Source organism: Phocoena sinus, chromosome 16 (assembly GCF_008692025.1).
Source record: "Phocoena sinus isolate mPhoSin1 chromosome 16, mPhoSin1.pri, whole genome shotgun sequence".
NCBI classification, from domain to species: domain Eukaryota; kingdom Metazoa; phylum Chordata; class Mammalia; order Artiodactyla; family Phocoenidae; genus Phocoena; species Phocoena sinus.
This window is the reverse complement of record NC_045778.1, coordinates 53,960,383-53,978,051: the sequence shown is the minus strand read 5'-3', so window position 1 is coordinate 53,978,051 and position 17,669 is coordinate 53,960,383. Positions and strand designations below refer to the sequence as shown.

At 44.1% G+C, this 17,669-nt stretch overlaps 1 protein-coding gene across 2 annotated transcripts in view; it reads left to right on the top strand.

Moving 5' to 3' along the window:
* The window catches only part of PIK3AP1 (phosphoinositide-3-kinase adaptor protein 1), a 113,057-nt gene extending 95,456 nt beyond the window's left edge, over nucleotides 1-17,601 (top strand). The window contains exons 14-17 of one of the 2 annotated variants that reach the window (XM_032607781.1): nucleotides 467-622; nucleotides 5,233-5,303; nucleotides 6,625-6,743; nucleotides 13,608-17,601. In XM_032607781.1, coding sequence (XP_032463672.1) covers nucleotides 467-622; nucleotides 5,233-5,303; nucleotides 6,625-6,743; nucleotides 13,608-13,665 — 404 coding nt within the window. In that variant the 3' untranslated portion in view covers nucleotides 13,666-17,601. The other variant, XM_032607782.1, reaches the window with a different exon arrangement.
* The last annotated feature ends 68 nt before the right edge of the window (nucleotides 17,602-17,669 follow it).

Below are 17,669 nucleotides of genomic sequence, written 5' to 3'. Positions count from 1 at the left end.
CTAAAAATATGGAAGCTCTTAGAACTTTGCGTGATGCACAGGATAACCTATTATTACAATCAATGGCATTTGCAACCCCTCCTCAGAAAGGGAAGTAATTCAGAGGGGTCGACTGACTTAACTCAAGCTCCACAGCTGGTGAGTGGCAGAGCTGGGGCCCCGGATCTTTCCCTAATCACATGTTCTTTCTACCTGATGCAAAAGCATTTCTCTGCCCTTTCTAACATTCCTCCACCCCAACTTTCTGTCAACAGTCGCCACACAGTAGTCTGTGGAGTTTCAGTGCTGAATTGGACAGGACCCCCACCTTCTCCTCCCTCCCTTTCTCCTCCTCCTTCCCCCTCCCCTCCCCTCCAGGCACCCTCCAGATTCGGGTGGAGGAGGTGCGTGGAGAGAGAGCAGCCCAGCAGTTTTGTAAATGGCATCCTGGTGCCTTAAAGCTTATCTCTTTTCCCTTTAATTCCAGACTTGGAGATCACAGTCCCAATTCGGCACTCACAGCACCTGCCAGGGAAAGTGGAGTTTGGAGTCTATGAGAGTGGCCCCAGGAAAAGCGTCTTTCCCCCAAGGGCAGAGCTAAGAAGAGGAGACTGGAAAACAGACAGTACCTCCAGCACAGCAAGTAAGCAGGTGGCCCGCAGGTGCCTTTGGGCCTTGGAAATGTGCTCTGTTATGAGCCCAGAAGATCTTACTTGGAGCCTGATCTGGGCTTGGGAGGTGTAAGAAATGGGGGGCATTTAGCCTGTGAGGTTTACCTTTTTTAGGGCGCCAAAGATCCTTTATACAAATATCCCACGAAGCCAGATTGCATGATAATTATTACTCTATTGCTTTTATAAATGAAAAATCCTAATCATAATACTTGTTAATATTTATTGAGCATTTACTATATGCTAAGCCTCTTCCACAGATTCTCTGATTTAATTCTCATAATCACTCTACAGGATAGGTATTATCACCTCTATTTACCGAGGAGGAAACTGGAAACTTAGTGCCTTCCTCTAGGTTAAATAGCTAACAAGTGGTAGTGCTGGGATTTGAACTCAGGTGGACCGAATCCAGGGCCAAGACTCTTGCCTACTGTTCTTTTTGCTTCATCTGTGGGAAGAGGAAGGAAAGGGCACAAAGTCAGAAACATTAGAAAACAGTGAACTCAGATTTGAGAATTCCAACTTTAGAGGCAAGTGGAGGATCTAATTGGGAAGTGTCTTCATTTTGGCTTGACAGCTTGAATAGGAGTCTGATTGCAACAAGGCAATACACGCTGATGTGCAGGCAGGAGCTGGGGCTTTGTTTCCAGATCCAGGGAGGTATTAGCTGACTTCAGACACACCAGCTTCACAAGCCAAATAGATCGAGTTTTGCTGCTTTCAAACACTTCAGTGTTATCAAAACAGCTAGGAGAGAAGTGAAAGAGCAAGAGACAAGCTGAATTTCAGGACTCACGTCTCCTTAAATGTCAGGTGGAAGACCCCCACATGGATGTAGGAACTGGAAGGTCACCTAACCCAGGGGTTCTTAATCTTTTCTGTATCACATACCCCTTTGAGAGTCTGGTATATGCTCTGGATGTGCTTCCTATAAAAATGCACATGTATGTGTTTACACACACACACACACAATTTTGCCCATCCATGGACTTAGGTCAAGAGCCTCTGAACTATTCCCCCTCCTTACTTTATTAATAGAGTATTTGTAACCCAGAAAAGGAAGGGGTTTTGCCCAAGGTCCCACAGCCAGTCAATGGCAAAATTAGAGTAGAACCCAGCTCTTCTCTCTGCCACTGTTACCTGTTGAAACAGACCCAAAGCATATCATACAACCACATGAGAAGCCTGGACTTAACAGAGAAGAAAACCTCCCCTTACGTTATGGGGGTGATAATGTGTATCACCCCCCCTTTAGGCAACTTAGAGAATTCTGATAAGTTCAGAAATGGGAATGATCACAGGTGGCAGAGGAAGCAAGGGACAGGCAGGCAGCCGGCTCAGACGTGTCACAGAGGAGAGGAGACGTGGTGTAGATAGTCTTGGGGTGAGGGCAGGGCTTTCTGGGATGCGGGAAGGGGAAATTTAACAAGATGAATGCAGAGTACTCACTTCAGGTTCAGATTAATTTAAACCATTTTATGCGTATGTTTTACTTTGAGTTAGCTTGGAGTGAAAATAGATTGGAAAGCATAAACTGTGCTTCTTACCTCGTATGGTGGTGTACTGCCCAGAGGTGGCTATCTTATTGGGGTAGAAAATGTTATTAAATGACAGGCCAGAGGATTTTATTCTACTCTGTGGCCATAGACTGCATCCAGGCCCTGTTGCACAGTTATCTATTGCTATGTAACAAACTTTCCCAAAATGCAGTGGCTGGAAACATAATCATTTATTTATGTCTGATTCTCAACTTGGCCAGGAGTCAAGTGGGAATTGTTCATCTCCACCCCCTGTGGTCAGTTGGGGTCACTCACGTGACTGTATTCAGCTGTAAGCTTGGCATGGGCTGGAGCATCCACGATGGCATCTCACTCTCCAGGGACTCTGTACATATGGCCTCTAATTCAATAGCCTGAACTTCTTGTATGATAACAAGATCCATAAAGGGAGCATTCCAGAAGGACAAGCCCCAGTGTGCAAGTACTTATCGAGCGTTGGCTTGCATCACACTTGCTAACGTCACGTTGGCCAAAGTAAGTCACATGGCTAAGCCGAGAGGGAGGTGAGGAAGAGGCTATACAAAGGTGTGGACACTGGAGGTGAGGGCCCTTGGGTCACTAGTGGATAATCTGCCATTTTGAGACTGGTGATGATGATGATAGCTGCTGTAATTAATCAAATGCTTGCTCTTACAGGCTCTGTGCCAAGCCTGTTACCGTGTGGTCTCACTCTATACAGCAATGCTGTGAGACCAGGGAGCAGAGGCTTAGGTTAGGCATCTTACCCTGGGTCACTTGGAAATTAAGCAGGGCATCTGGGATTCACATCCAGATCTCTCTGTGTGCTCAACCATGGGGGCATACTGCCTTCCAAAGAGAAACAGTTCCCAGGGCAAGGAGGGAGAGTGAGGATGGCCCAGCTCTGACCCACCAACTGCCTCTCAACCCCCGGAGTCATACCCTAAAAACAGCACTATATTATTATGGTTCAGCTGTCACCTCTTGGGAACTACAGGAAAACAGTTGCAGGTTAAATCTGGTTGTGATTATAATTTTAAGCACAAAATATTAGTGTTATGTTTAAGAGAACCAAAGTTTCATTACAGAAAGACCATTGACCTTTTTCTAAGTTGTCTGGTTCAGGTTTCTTAAGGGTCATCTATATAGGGTCATTTTTTTTCTCTCATTCATTCCTCCACCAAATATTGAGGACAGCCCTGTGCATATGGAGCTAGACTGTATACTGGAGACATAAAGCTGAAAAAGAAATAGGGTCTGTCCTCAGGGGACTTATAATGGAGGAGAGAAGGTATAAAAATAGTACCAGTTAGATGCTTGTCTGATCCTTCTTCCCTGGTGACAGAAGCCTGGCAAGGGGGTGGGCACTGCCCCCTTCCCCCAGCAAGAATGAAGATGATGGGGGCTGGGGCCAGAGCCTCCTACCGGTGGTGCAGTCCAGACAGGTTGTGGCCAAGCAGGTCATCAGCCTTGGAGAGGGGAGAGGGCCAGCCAGGGCTGATAAACCAGGAGCGAAGGCTCAAAGCCAAAGGGTGGGAGTTAAAAATTCAAGAACGCCAAGGGAAGGGACAAGGGGAGCTGGCTGGTGCGAATTTCCAGGATCTTGAAGCCAGTGCCTGGACAGCTTTTTGCTCCCTCCTAGTGGATAAACTTTGGAAGGAGTCTGGTTCATTGTAGGGGAAGGGGATGAACAATGATGAATGACGTGGGAGGCTTGGCTCCACAGGGGTGGGAGCCCGTGGATAGGAGGGTTTACTTCCATTTGGGGGATCTGGAAAGGTTTCGACAGCATTTGTCCTGAGCATTGGGGACAGGAGCTTTTCTATTTGTGGATAGGGGTGGGCTGCGGGGAGCAGGGAGAAAAGGACATTCTGGCTGAGCAAGCAGTGTTATGTGTGGGTAGCTGGAGAGAAAGAGACAGGGCCATGTGCTCCTTAATAGACTAACTCTGAATCCCCTGGTTTCTAGAAATATTTTCGACGCATTATTTTAAATTTAAAAATCTGCCTCCGAGAAACAATCCAAAATTATAATCTTAACCGACTCTCGTCAAGCTAACATCTAACTTAATTAGGTCAAAGTTGGTACCATAATGAAGTCAAAACTAAGGCAATTTACCTATAAACTAATATGATGAGGAGCTATTTTGAGTGGAAATTCAGCAGACCTAAGATCTGGCAATACTGTTAAAGGCAATATTGGTAAATTAAAGTCAAAGTTTTAGTTGATTAGCTGTTATTCTTCCTTCTTCACTGCTAGACCAACCACGTTCTTGAGCTTGTTCTAATGCTGTGCTGTCCGATACCGTAACCCCTAGCTACATGTGGCTATTTACATTTAAGTTCATTAAAACTAAATAACATTTCGTTCCTCAGCTGCACTAGCCATGTGTCTTACTAGCTACCAAATTGGATAGCACACAACAGAACATTTCCAGAAAGTTCTATTGGATAATGCTCTTTCAATGAGGTAGGTGATAAATCCTCAACTTACATCCTTGAGCACCTAAACTCACATAGTCACAGTTCCTACCCTGCGTGTAAATTATACTTTTGAATCTGTGCTTTGTGTTTTGTGTCACACTGGCCCCTTTGTAGAAGGTATGTATCCATGTGTGATACTCGCACATGCCGTAATTTCTAAATAGGTAAAAAAAAACTTTAGCAACAAAAGTTGTTTGCAGATTTTAGAAATACCACTGAACACGTGAGAACTAGAGCGTCTCTGCTTTTTTGTCTGTCAGTTCGGAGCTCTAATATCGGGTAGGGTTTTCATAGGGATTAAATGCAGTCGTGCTTTTAAAGCATGTAACGTGGGGTAAGCCCTCAGTAAATGGTAACTATAAAGCAAAAAGTGGTAATACAAAGATGAACCATTTCATTTTATGCTGAAAGAAAAACTGAACTCTAAAAACATGGTAATGTTATTAGACGGCAGCATTTTGAAGAAGCCCGTATGCACAGCTTGTGTATTGTTTCTATCAGTAAGTGAGAGCTAGAGTTCTGCAAAATTTACTTTACCTTGAGACAATCCACAGTCCAGCTGATTTTGTTTGCGCCCTTTAGGCAGTGCGAGTAACCGATCCAGCACCCGGAGCCTCCTCAGTGTGAGCAGCGGGATGGAGGGGGACAACGAGGTGAGAGCCGGGGCCCGCACCCGCATATGTCTTGTCCTGGGGGTCGTTTCACTGCAGGAAATGGAAACCCAGGTGAAAGAAGCCCAACACAAAAGGTCACCTATTGTAGGATTCCGTGTGTATGAAATGTCCAGAAAAGGTAGCTCCATAGAGACAGAATGCAGATTGGTGGTTACCAGGCCTGGGGGTAGGGGAAATGCAGGTAAACTGCTTAAGGGGTACAGTGTTTCCTTTGCAGGGGTCATGAAAAAGTTTGGGGAGTAGATCGAGATGGTGGTGGCACGATATTGTGAATGTACTAAGTGCTACTTATTGTTCACTTTAAAATGGTTCATTTTATGTTATGTGGATTTCACCTCAATAAAGAGAGGGGAAGAAAGGAAGAGAGGGAAGGAGGAAGGGTTAAGCCAAAAGGGGTGAGAGGGAACCGGATGAGTATCAGGGATTCCAGAGGCAGTGGTCACCTTTCGGGGCTTGGGTCAGGAGCGGGGCATGCCACAGCGGGAGCCACTGTTCACTGTACCCCCCGAGGCCACACGCTCTTTTGTCTCCTCTTCCCTGTGGGTATCTCCTTTTTCTCTCACTGCGCACTGGCCTTTTCTGCTTCTCCACATGGAATAGTGGCAGACAGTTCCCCGAGAGCCGCAAGGTCTCTGAGCAGAGTGTAAGTTGCTGCCTTAGGCTGAGGCCCAGTTTGGGTCAGGGTGTGTATCCTGATCCAGTGACCAGCAGCTGGGATGTGCGGGTGAGGTCACGTGGGTCACTGCCAACCCAGGAGACTCCCTGAGGTAGGGCCCTAGGGGCGGGCCGCCCACCAGTGCACAGCTCATATGACCCTGTGACTGAGGATCAGTCACCGTTCTGTTGTCCCAAAAAGGGACTTTTGTTTAAAAATAAAACTTCTCCAGGCCTATCTGGTTACATAGAGCAATGCTCCTCAAACTTTAACATGCATAAGAAATACGTAGGATCTTGTGAAAATGTGGGTTCTGATGGAGCAGGTGAGGGGAGGAGCCTGGGACCCTGTGGCTCTCCCAAGCCCCCAGGCGATGGTGATGTTGGTGGCCCACATGTCACACTGAGTAGTGAGGAACAAGAGCTCGAATCGCTAATGATAATTTGGGTCTGATGGTCTCCTCAGTGACTCTGGGAGTCAGTGTCAGTGGAAAACTGCCCTGGTATTGCTGGGTTGATTATCAGTCAGTAAGTAACCTTCAGCCAAAGGCTGGGAAGGGCTGAGGAGCTTGTGGGATGGAGTGTGTCCAACTATGCTGTTGCTTAATGTGATTTTCACCCTTCTTTCTCATCTTTTTTGCTGTAGGATAATGAAGCCCCCGAGGTTGCCAGAAGTCGTAGTCCAGGCCCCCCACCAGTGGACAGCGCACCCATCATGCCCCTTGAGAGGCCCCCCAGGGTGCCGCCCCGAGCCGCCTCACAGAGGTAACATCGAAGCTGACGGGACATTTTTTCCTCACTCTCTGAGTTTCAGGGGAGGGGAGTGTAGGATCTGGGGACATCTAAAATGACCTAAGAATAAGCACAGAGCTAGACTCACTGAAATGCATACTTTGGACACATTTCAATGTGGACTCTTCATTAACTTGAGGGATGCTTTATTCAGTTGCACATACTCTAAATAACAAATGCAATATTTTGTCAGTGAAATACATCGGTAAAGGTCAATGTTTTGCATAATTTTTATCTGGTTAGAATTCAGCTCCCGAATAACTAATTCCCTTGGCCGCATAGTGGAGACAGTGCCTTTTGGGGACCAGGAGATAAGAAGGAATTGGGAGTGGAAATAAAGGTGAGAGGCAGCAAGGTGTGGTGGTGGGGAAACACCGCCTGGGGAAGTCTCCAGCAGCCACTTGGATGAATTATTTAACTGTCATGTGCCTTACTTTCCTTGTCCATAAAATGGAGATAGTAGGAACTTCCCTGGCGGTCCAGTGGTTAAGACTCTGAGCTTCCACTGCTGATCTCTGGTCCCGGAACTAAAATCCCTCATGCTGCGCGTGGTGTGGCCAAAAAAAAAAAAAAACGGAGATAGTCAATGAACTTCCTCACAGAGTCGTAAGGATTGTGTTTCTGGCCCTTAGTAAGAGCACAACAGTCTGATTGTTTTTTATGCAGAAGGATGAGCCTATGGAGATTTGGAGCTGGGCATTAGACAAAAGAGTGTGACTGACTTATGGGGCTCTGATGTATGTCTTTGTTTGTGTTCAGGCTTCTGGCAGGAACCTTTTTAAGGTCTCCTGGAGTCACAGAAGAGGTGGTCAAAGCTAGCTTGTCTGCCAAGGCAGAAAGGAGCCTTTGGGAATAAAAGCCTAGGCTTGCCTTGGGAGTTTAATTCTTTGATGTCTGAAATACAATGTGGGGGGGGGGGGTGCAGGGGGAGATTAAAAGGATGTTTTTTTAAACTAGGATTTTTTTTTTCTTTCAATTTGAAACTTGTAACTCAAATGAACCTCATCAGTGAAATTTGTTGAGAAAGTACCACGAGGAGGCTTTTCTTCTGCTTTTCTGGAAAGAGCAGCTGACCCTGCGCTGAGGATCTTTCCGTTTCTCCCCTTGCTATTACCGCTTTTCCGTGTGCTCCCAGCAACATTCACGTACTGACACTTGCTACACAAGCCTCCCTCGGTCCCAAGCTGCTTCACACTCACGGAGCATGTTTCCCTGGTGTAGAATAGAGTTCACATATTAGAACATTTGCCCTAGAAGGAACCTTAGCGATAACCTAGTCCAATCACCTGAATTTGCATAATGTTCTGTTGCTTGAAAATTATATATAGTTGGGGATTGGGGAGGGGTGTTTGTGGAGAGCAATTGTGGTAATAAATGCTAATATTTATTGAGCGCTTACTATGTGCCAGGTGTTCCGTTAAACACACTAAATGCATTAGCTCATTTAATTCTCTTCACAACTCTAGGTGGTAGATGTTTAGTGTTATCCCATTTTGCAGATGTAGAAACTGGGGCTTAAGACTGGATGGAGACTTTATGTCTGTGGCAAACCTAGGTGTGCCTGACTCCAGGGTCCAGTCTTTTAGTCATTTTGTTACACCTGTCCAAGGAGGTCCAGGTGTCATGGGAGAAGATACAAGATCTAAGACCTTTTATTCCTGAAGGTAAAACTTTGGAGGCAGTTATCTAATTGTACCAAGATTAAAAAGAATGTCAATCTCGAATATATAGCTACAAAGACTCTCTGGAATTTTGTCTACAGGAGAGGGAACAACCAGGGAAATGGGTTCCAGAAATTAAAGGCTGGAAACTGGGATGCATTTAATGTGTAAAGAGAGATGGCAGATGAATTGTTTTGGGGGAGTCTGGAAGCATGTTGTGATAAAGATGGGGAGAGAAAAGGAGGAAAACATATGTTACTAAAGAAATGGTGTTTGCAAAGAAATCTCTGATAGAAACGGGGTTTGGGTGCATTTTTGGTGTGAAGACTGGAAAAGATGCAATTGTTCTGAAAGTGTGTATGTAATTTTCATAATAAAATGAGGAGATGTTTGAGCAAAGAATAAAATGGGCCTCTCTCCTGAATGCTTGACCCACTGACGGACAGGAGGGGAGGCTGACCTTGGTGGTCTCCACTCCACTTCCAGATCTGGGAATTGGCCGTTCTTCCCCACTCATGTTCTCCTGAACCCCCCTTTCCCTCAAACAGCACATCCTGCTCATCACTCTCTCCAGTCCTGGTCCCTTCCTCTTCTCACTCTGCATGCTGTCCCCAGAGCTTGAATTGTCAGCAATGACTCCAAGTCTCCATCGCCATCTGTACCTTGGCCTTCTGTTTCCTACTGTTCATTGGGAACTTCACCAGGTGTCCAACCAAGATCTCAGACGCAGCCCATGCAAAACTGAACTCATCATCCAACCTGCCATCCTCTGCCCCAAACTGCCTTCTTCTCACCATTTCCCAGCCTGAGACGTGGCACTATTCTCTCTCTTCCCCAAGCGCCTGCCCCTGGGGTCAGCCTCCATCCCTGCCTCCCTCGAAGCTCCCCAGGCTCTGTTCATTTTGCTGCCCTTGCAGCTTTCAGATCTACCCCTTGTCTCCATCTGCCAGTGCCTGAGTTCATCCCTGTAGGCCCACACTCACCTCCCTGCCTCCAGTCAGTCCCTCCTCCACTGCACCAGAGAGTGCCCATTCTAGAGCAGAAATAGCTGGTGATGGCACTTCCTGGCATGAAAGCCTTAAATTTAATTCTCTATTTTTTAGCATGCCGTGGCCCTGAGTCCCACCCCTCTCTTGTAGTCACTGATGTTTCCCCCTTAAGAATTCCTAGTGAGCTGTGTCATTTCGTGCTGTCTTTGCTCAATCTGTTCCTTTTGCCTGCAATGTTGTCTTCCTACTCCCTTCCAATCTCTGCTTAGAAAATTCCTACACATCCTTTAGGACTCTGTCCAAACATTACCTCTTCTGTGAAGCCTTCCCTGATGTTCCTATTCAGAATGAACCTTCTTGTGGTTCCCCAAATACCTCCATTATAATTCATCCCATGTTGTGGCCCTTGTTTACATATCTGTCTCCTCAAGTAGATGGTAAACCTCAAAAGAATAGAGATTGTTTTTGTTTGCTTTTTAAATTTTATTTATTTATTTATTTTTGGCTGCTTTGGGTCTTTGCTGCTCCGGCGTGGGCTTTCTCCAGTTGTGGCGAGCCGGATCTACTCTTTCGCTGCGGTGCGCGGGCTTCTCATTGCGGTGGCTTCTCTTGTTGGGGAGCACAGGCTCTAGGCGCAGGGACTTCAGTAGTTGTGGCACACGGGCTTTGTTGCTCCGCAGCATGTGGGATCTTCCCGGACCAGGGATCGAACCGTTGTCACCTGTATTGGCGGGTGGATTCTTAACCACTGCAGGGAAGTTCCTAGAGATTTTTGATAAGAAAAAATTTTTTTTCTACTCTCCGCAGCACAGAATGGAGTTAACTCGGTAATTGCCGCCTGCTAGGAATTTAGCAAATATTTATCACGCAAGTGAGTGAATGGGTGGATGGATAGACCGCTACTGCTTGGGTTGACAGCTAGCCATCAAGTCGTGTACCACAGTGCAGGTGGGTTACAGATTAGTGGAAAGAAGCTTCACATTCCCACCCGCTGTAAGTTCCTAATATATTTATACTTCAAAGTTAGGAAAGGCAGATGGTGACAAGAACAGGAGCAGATGCATTATATCTTTGCATGGCATTTCCCTTGCAGGGCATTAGTCCCTATAGAGTGGGCAGCTGACAATATCACACTCTTCATAGGTAAAGTTGTGCCAGTAGAGAAAAAAAAAAAAGCCAACATCTTGCTGAGCCATTGCCCCCTTGTTTTTTAATATGTTTTGCCATTTACTAGTGATTTGCCAATCACTAACAATCTATGCATTCCCCTTTCAGGCGTAGCCTAGGTACTGCCAAATCAGAACATACTTCTGAAGGCCTCCTGGAGTACCAAGAGTTAATCCTTTAGCTGCTGACTTGTAAAGAGATCTGTGAAGTCCCTGGGGGATGGGGGGTAATGGTCAGAGAGTAAGGGGACTTGGGCCGGAGGCTATTTACTAATAGGGAAGCTTAAAGATATTTTTAACAATATTGTGATCATACAAAAGCATACCATCTAAATAATAGGCCTGCTTTAAAAGAATGTAACCAACATTAGGATTGCTGGGTTCTTGAACCAAACTTATCATCAGCACAGACCTCACCCTCAACACGGAGGAGAAAGCAGCCAGTGCCCGGGTCTCTGGACTGCACAATCTTGTCTCCAGCTCCAACTTCCCAGCGTCCTGGAGACGCCGTCTCCACCACAGACCACCACTTGATTCTGATTTAATAACCTTTATTTCCACGGTTCTGATATGTCTGTAATCACAAACCCATTTCCCTGAGATGGGTCTTCCGATCCTTAGCTGGGTTGTTCGTCAGAATGAAATGTGGAGATGGTTTGCTTGTAGACTCGCCCCAACTGCAGAGTCGGGCAGCAGAGGAAGAGGGACCAGTAGGGAATTGTGACTCTCTTTGTGATGGAAGGTAAAATGTAAGGCTTATGGGGCATACATGGGGAAAAGTTCTAAGAATACATCTTTAATCATAATAATAAAATTAGTAGCTTTGCCTCTTGAGTGCCTACTCTAAGCCAAAAGTGCTATCCACTTTCCAACTGTCATCTCACACAGTATAGGTATCTGCAATTCCAATATAGATACCTACATCTCCAACATAGGTATCTTTACCTCTGTCTGGCAGATGAGAAAGAGGTTCAGAGAAGTTGAACTTATTCTCCAGATGTGTGCATAAATGCCTCTGCCATATGTTCTCATAGGTTCTGAATGTGCCCTATCGAAACTTTCAGTGCAGCGTACTGATTTTCCCTGTTGTCTGTCTCATCCATTATATTCTCAGCACCTTGAGGGAAAGTTCCATGCCCATTTTACTTGCTGATATATCCCACACCCAGGAGCAGATGCACAGTAGATAAATGTCTGTTGAGAGGAAGGAAGGAAGCAAGGAAGCCAGCCTCAGCTTACCCAAGTGATAAGTGGTATCACCTGGCTGTCCTTCAGCTTTCTCCTTTAAGCCCATGGTTCGCAGGGCAGGTCGGGCGATGGAAGGAGACCGTCCATTTGTTTTCTCTGGATAAAGAGACAACCACACAAAACCATCTACTCCCAGGTGCCACTGCAGACCCTCCTGAGGATGTCTGTTGTTATTCTTTTCTACTTCTGCCTCCCTCTCTGGCTCCTGAAATGGCCTGTCTTTTCCCAACTCTTTTGTCGTTTCCTTGACCTATGCAAACTTGCATTCAAGAGACATTTAGTAAATATTTACTCATTGATTCATTCAGTCCTCAAATACGCAGTTCCAGGGTAGCACAGTTCAATGACAGCACCTGACAAAGCTCTCTTTCTTAACTTACTGACTTGCTTCCAAGAGAATTAAATATTGGTTTTACAGCACACATGTGGAAATACCATCTGTAGTTGTTGAACCCTCTGTAAATACATTCACCCAGGTCTCTCTGGAGTATCATTTAGTACCGTTCAAAAACCATCTAGACTAATGTGGAGGGAGGCTTCTAGGAAAGCAGACATGGAGTTGGGACAACACACTTAGTGATCCCAGGTGGAAGTAGTTGTGAGAAGCCGACTTCAGAAATTCTCAAGTCCTCTTTCAAGGGATCTCCCCACTGCAGTGTGTCTCCTGCCTGGCTGCACATTTGAATCACTGGAGTTTTAAAATATAGGTTTTATTATTACTTAGGTATGGCAAGGTCAGCAGATCAGGAGACAACTGCCTTTTTTTTTTTTTTTTTTTTTTTGTGGTACACGGGCCTCTCACCGCCGTGGCCTCTCCCGTTGCAGAGCACAGGTTCCGGACGCGCAGACCCAGCGGCCATGGCTCACGGGCCCAGCCTCTCCGCGGCATGTGGGATCTTCCCGGACCGGGGCACGAACCCATGTCCCCTGCATCAGCAGGCGGACTCTCAACCACTGCGCCACCAGGGAAGCCCCATGACTGCCTTTGAATAGGGAGTTTGTTATACTCCTAGATCCCAAGAGGAGGGGGCACATTATGCCGGGGTGGGGCACACAGGAAAGCCCCAGGTTTAGGCAGGAGAAATGTCAGGGAGGGGAGAAACATGGGCAAGAGCCTTTATTTTGGGTTCTGCAGGAAGGAACAATCTAGGCAGGCTAGGCAGATTAAGGATTGGCTAGTTTGAATAATTTCAGCGGGCTCCGGGGCAAAGGGGCTGTCTCCAGTTGTCTGGCACCTGGCCCTGGGGTGATTAGGGCAGTGGATAGTGGTCCCGAATATGAGTGTCCCATTAAAGGACATGGTTGGAGTATGGGCTCTGGACTGCATGTGAAAGGTGTACTCACTGCAGGTTGTTTGCTATCTCTAGGAATTAGCTTTCCCTAGGAGGGGCAGGCCCTCCAGGATCAGTCAGGGCCCAGATGTCAAAGCCTCAGAAAATAAACGACACAGTTAATATAACTGGTTGAAGGAGGGACACTATTTAAAAGTTGTGATGCTTGAACCCTATCCTCCAGAGATTATGATGGAATAGGTCTGGGATCGAGCCTGGCAACTGTTATTTTTCAAAGCTCTGCTGGTGATTCTAATGTGCAGCTAGGATTGCAAGCCACAGCTTAGCATGTATGCCACTGAAAGGTCCGTATGTTTCTCCACTTTTATTAATTGAAGAACATGTCCTTTGCATAGTATACCAAGCTTGCAACAAATCGTGGATGCCTGAGAACTAGTTAATTAAATTCGTTTGATAATAATTGTGTTATCTTTCATTTCAGGCCTCCGACCAGGGAGACCTTCCATCCTCCTCCACCTGTTCCACCCAGAGGTCGCTGATTCCAGCTCCTAAAGCCTGCCTACTTCGGGACCTTGAGACTTGTGGTTTTCAGCCTGTTAATGATGTCTTCATGTTGAGTTTTATGGCCTGACTACTGACCTTAAGACCCAGTCTCATTGCTGATATTGTTGCAGCCCTGCTGGTCTGGGCTTTCCTTGAAGAAGATATTATTAAGGCACCAAGAGGTGAAACTAAGGACTTCATTCACCATCATCAAGTATATTGATCCCTATTCTTGTTTGCCAAAAGGATGACGACTTAATTGGAATACTTACCTCTAATTTGGCATGTCAGGAGCCTGAAAAGATTGTTCAGAAATGTACATTACAAGTGATTTTACTGAAATGTACTTATATTAGGTCTTACTTATTTGCTAGTCCAATCTAATTTCTAGAAGTGATTATGATTTGACTTACAGTATTCAAGTAAGAAGATATGTCCTAATTTTTAAATGATTGTTCAGCTTTTCTGTAGCTTCAGGAGGGTGTTTAAATGCCAGGGCTGGTCACATACAACAAACTCAAAAGGACTTTAGAGAGGGATGAGTCCTAACTCCTTTTATACAGAAGGCAAATCTGAGGTTTCACAGAAGCCTGGAACCAAGAACACTCAGTTGGTTAGACGAAGAGGTGGGTCTAGAATCAGGACCTGCTGATATCAGGTCACCATACTTTCCATCTCCAAATAGCCAAGCTCTCTCCCTCAAGAAATGCGCAGATGTAGAAATTTGTTCAGTGACTGACTATTGGCCTTCCAGAAATTTCCTTCTTCCATATCTCCCAGGTATGGGACTATCAAGTATTTGGAGCATTTATAAGTCAGTATGCTTGCAAAACAGTGATGCTACCAAAGAACATCTAAAAAATGGTTGGGAACCAGAAGCTTGGGATGCCAGGGACCCCACTTATTGCTCTGCACCCTTAGATGCAGAGCAGTAGATCTTAGTTCTGGCCATAGGAGAGAGGAGGACCCTTGACTTTTACCCTGCTGATGGGTCAGAAGAAGAAGGAGGAACTTAAAGTAGAAATAGTTATCTATTTCGTTATATACACGTTATTCCCACCAGGCTTGGGAAATTTGTGCAGAGAATGTAGAGCCTTAAACATATCATTAATTTTGAGTCCCTAGCACATAAATCTACCTTCAAAGCACAGGCCCTTAACTGATGGTTAAACATACAGCAAAATTAGTATCAGACCTATTTCTTTAAAAGTTATCAGAAATCTGGTGCTTCTCCATGAAATTATTCTCCATCCCACACAAAGATATAAAAGCCATACTATTAAAGATCCAGTTAAGTACAGTTTTATTGGGTCCTTTTGTAATGATCAATGGTTCTTTTTCAATCGAATTCCTCAGTCCAGCAAACAAGGACTTATTGAAGTTAATAGCTTCTGAGATCTTGGGTTTTTGTTTTTCTGTTTTTTTGTTTTGTTTTTTCTGACATAAAATACACTGTTGGCACCGGCCATTAAGAGAGTATTTGTGGAAATTTTACCTACCACAATGCCTGGCACATAGTAGCCATTTTGCAACGGTCCCTTTACTCTCTGGTCACTTATCTGGGAGAAATAGGGTGATATGAGATAAAAGGAGAATGAGAAATACAAGGTTGGTATGGTTATCCTTCCTCTTATTGATAGTCTCTGTTTTAAGCACATTTGATCTTGATAAAAGATATACTTTTAAAGATATTTAGTACCTCTAAGCTCCCTTTTGGATGGGAAGTTTAGATTTTTTTTTTTTTTACATTCTTTGGTTAACAAGTATTTAGATCAGTAACATGGCAAAATCTGCTCCCAGCCAATGGTGTTACCATCTTTGTATGCACATCACTGTGCAATATTGGAATATTTTATTGCATTTTTATTCTTATATGAAAATAAGTGGAAACCATAAAATTAAAAGTGCTTACGAGATACCTGGGTTTCATAAATGTGACACACACTTGAGACACAGAAGAAAATAATCAGGAGTGCCACGTCAAAAATGACAAGTCTTAAATCCTCATTGAATGTTCACTGAACATCCAAAATGATTGGTTGTGTGTATAAGTAAAAAAGGAAAATGAAAAATTTGGATGAAACACTGGGACCATGTTATCAAAGAATGTCTCTAATGCTGGGGTGAAATTTTTCATTCTCTAGAAACAGAACCACCCATTATAATGTAAATTTATTCAACTTCCACACACTCAACTTTTGTATACATTTTTAGGAATACATTATGTAACAAAACCATGAATTTAAATACAATGAGAATCAGAAACTAAATTGTAGCTAGGTGTCCAAAGAGACAGTTGAAAAGTTCTCTATATGATGCCTTGGGAGACAGCTGTGTGGCCACCATCCTTTCCCAAGATTTTACAAACTGGCTCATAGACAGTGAAGCTATTGGTCATATTCACTGCCATTGCCTTTGCCTCTAACTGTGCAAGGTACATTGTCCTCCAGTTCCCAGGCCAGCACTGTTCCTTCATCTTATGTTAAAACCTGTGAGCAGACAACCCAACTATATGAGCATCACAGTATGAATACTGAGAGACTCTGAACAGGAGGTTTGTGTTGCAATCAAATAATTTAACTTGATGTATTTAATGATGTGAATAATCCCTAATGCTTTGCCATAATTAGGCAAAATAATAGTATGTAAATGACTTCAATGAATATTTTTACAAGTCAAGCTAAGTTACCTACCCTCTCCCCCTCTTTTGTCTTACTTTGTTATTAAAAAAGAGAGATCCTACTCTGTCCTACATCACCTCAATAGCTGGGATTTTTAGATCCCTCTCCCATTTGCCCCTGGAAGTAAGTTGGTTTTCTGTGCTGTCTTTCAAAGCATAGTGTGTGGTTTTGCAGCTGGTTGGCTGAGGAAGTATTAGTAACAGATTTATTTCTAAGAAAGACAAGTAGCTAATTTGGATAACTCTAGAAGATTCATCCTAAAAATCAATCCTCAATTTTGAAGAATCTTCCTGTATAAATATTTGCTTTGGTTTGATAAATAGTGTTCTATTCATTTCCAGGTGAGTTATTAAGAATATAAAATGGCCTTCCTCATTCATTCCTGATGGCCAGATACTATGTTCATCAGAGTGGTAAGAGGATGAGTAGGAGGTAGAAAGATGTGTTCTGAACTCTGAGGCAAAACTCAGAATTCGTTTTCTCATAGAAATTGTAATAAATAGGTTCCTTGGCTAGCTCGCCAGAGCCCATTTAACCCACAATATAGGAGAAAATGTCTTAGCTAGCCATGCAGTAAGATTTAGCATGATGTAGACAAAGAACATGGCTTGGAAGTCAGGAAACCTGGATTTTATTTTGGACTGCTGCTGACTTGCTGAATTCACTTAACTTGACTCCCCATCATCTGTGAAGTAAAATGTTTTGTGTTTAGTAATAACCCAGGTCCCTTCACCTCTTTAAGTTTAGGACTAAGGCAATTCCCCTTGGTGGGGAATACCTCATTCTGATGAAGGAGGGAGACAACCTTACTAGACTTACCACCTAATTAGCAAGGGATCTTATTATGTGGCAACTCCCATTCCATGCCCTGTATCAGTGTTATGACAGATCAGTTAAAAGAAATGTGTCAGAAACAGTGAAATGGGAACTGTACAAAGAAATTAATAGCTTTAGTTGCTCTTTGGTCTAAGAACCAATGTTTTAAGTGATTGTTTCCTAAAGAAAGAATTCAGACCAATTATAAAATTCTTCAGTATCTAGAATACTTCATCTAGAACAGAAAAGGTAGAGGTAGAAGGTGGTAAATAGCAATAGAAAAGTTACTAGAAAGACAGACATAAAGTAGAAAGAAGAAATAAAATTTCAAAGAAAAGGTAGCTGAAGATGGAAATCAGAAGATATGTTGTCATCTATAGACCAAGACTTTTGATGATCATGTTTATTAAGAATAAGAATAAAAGGTTGAAATTCTGGTTTTCTGGATCATTTGCTGGTCATAAACTCTTTAACCAATTGAGTCTTATTAGAACTATCATGAA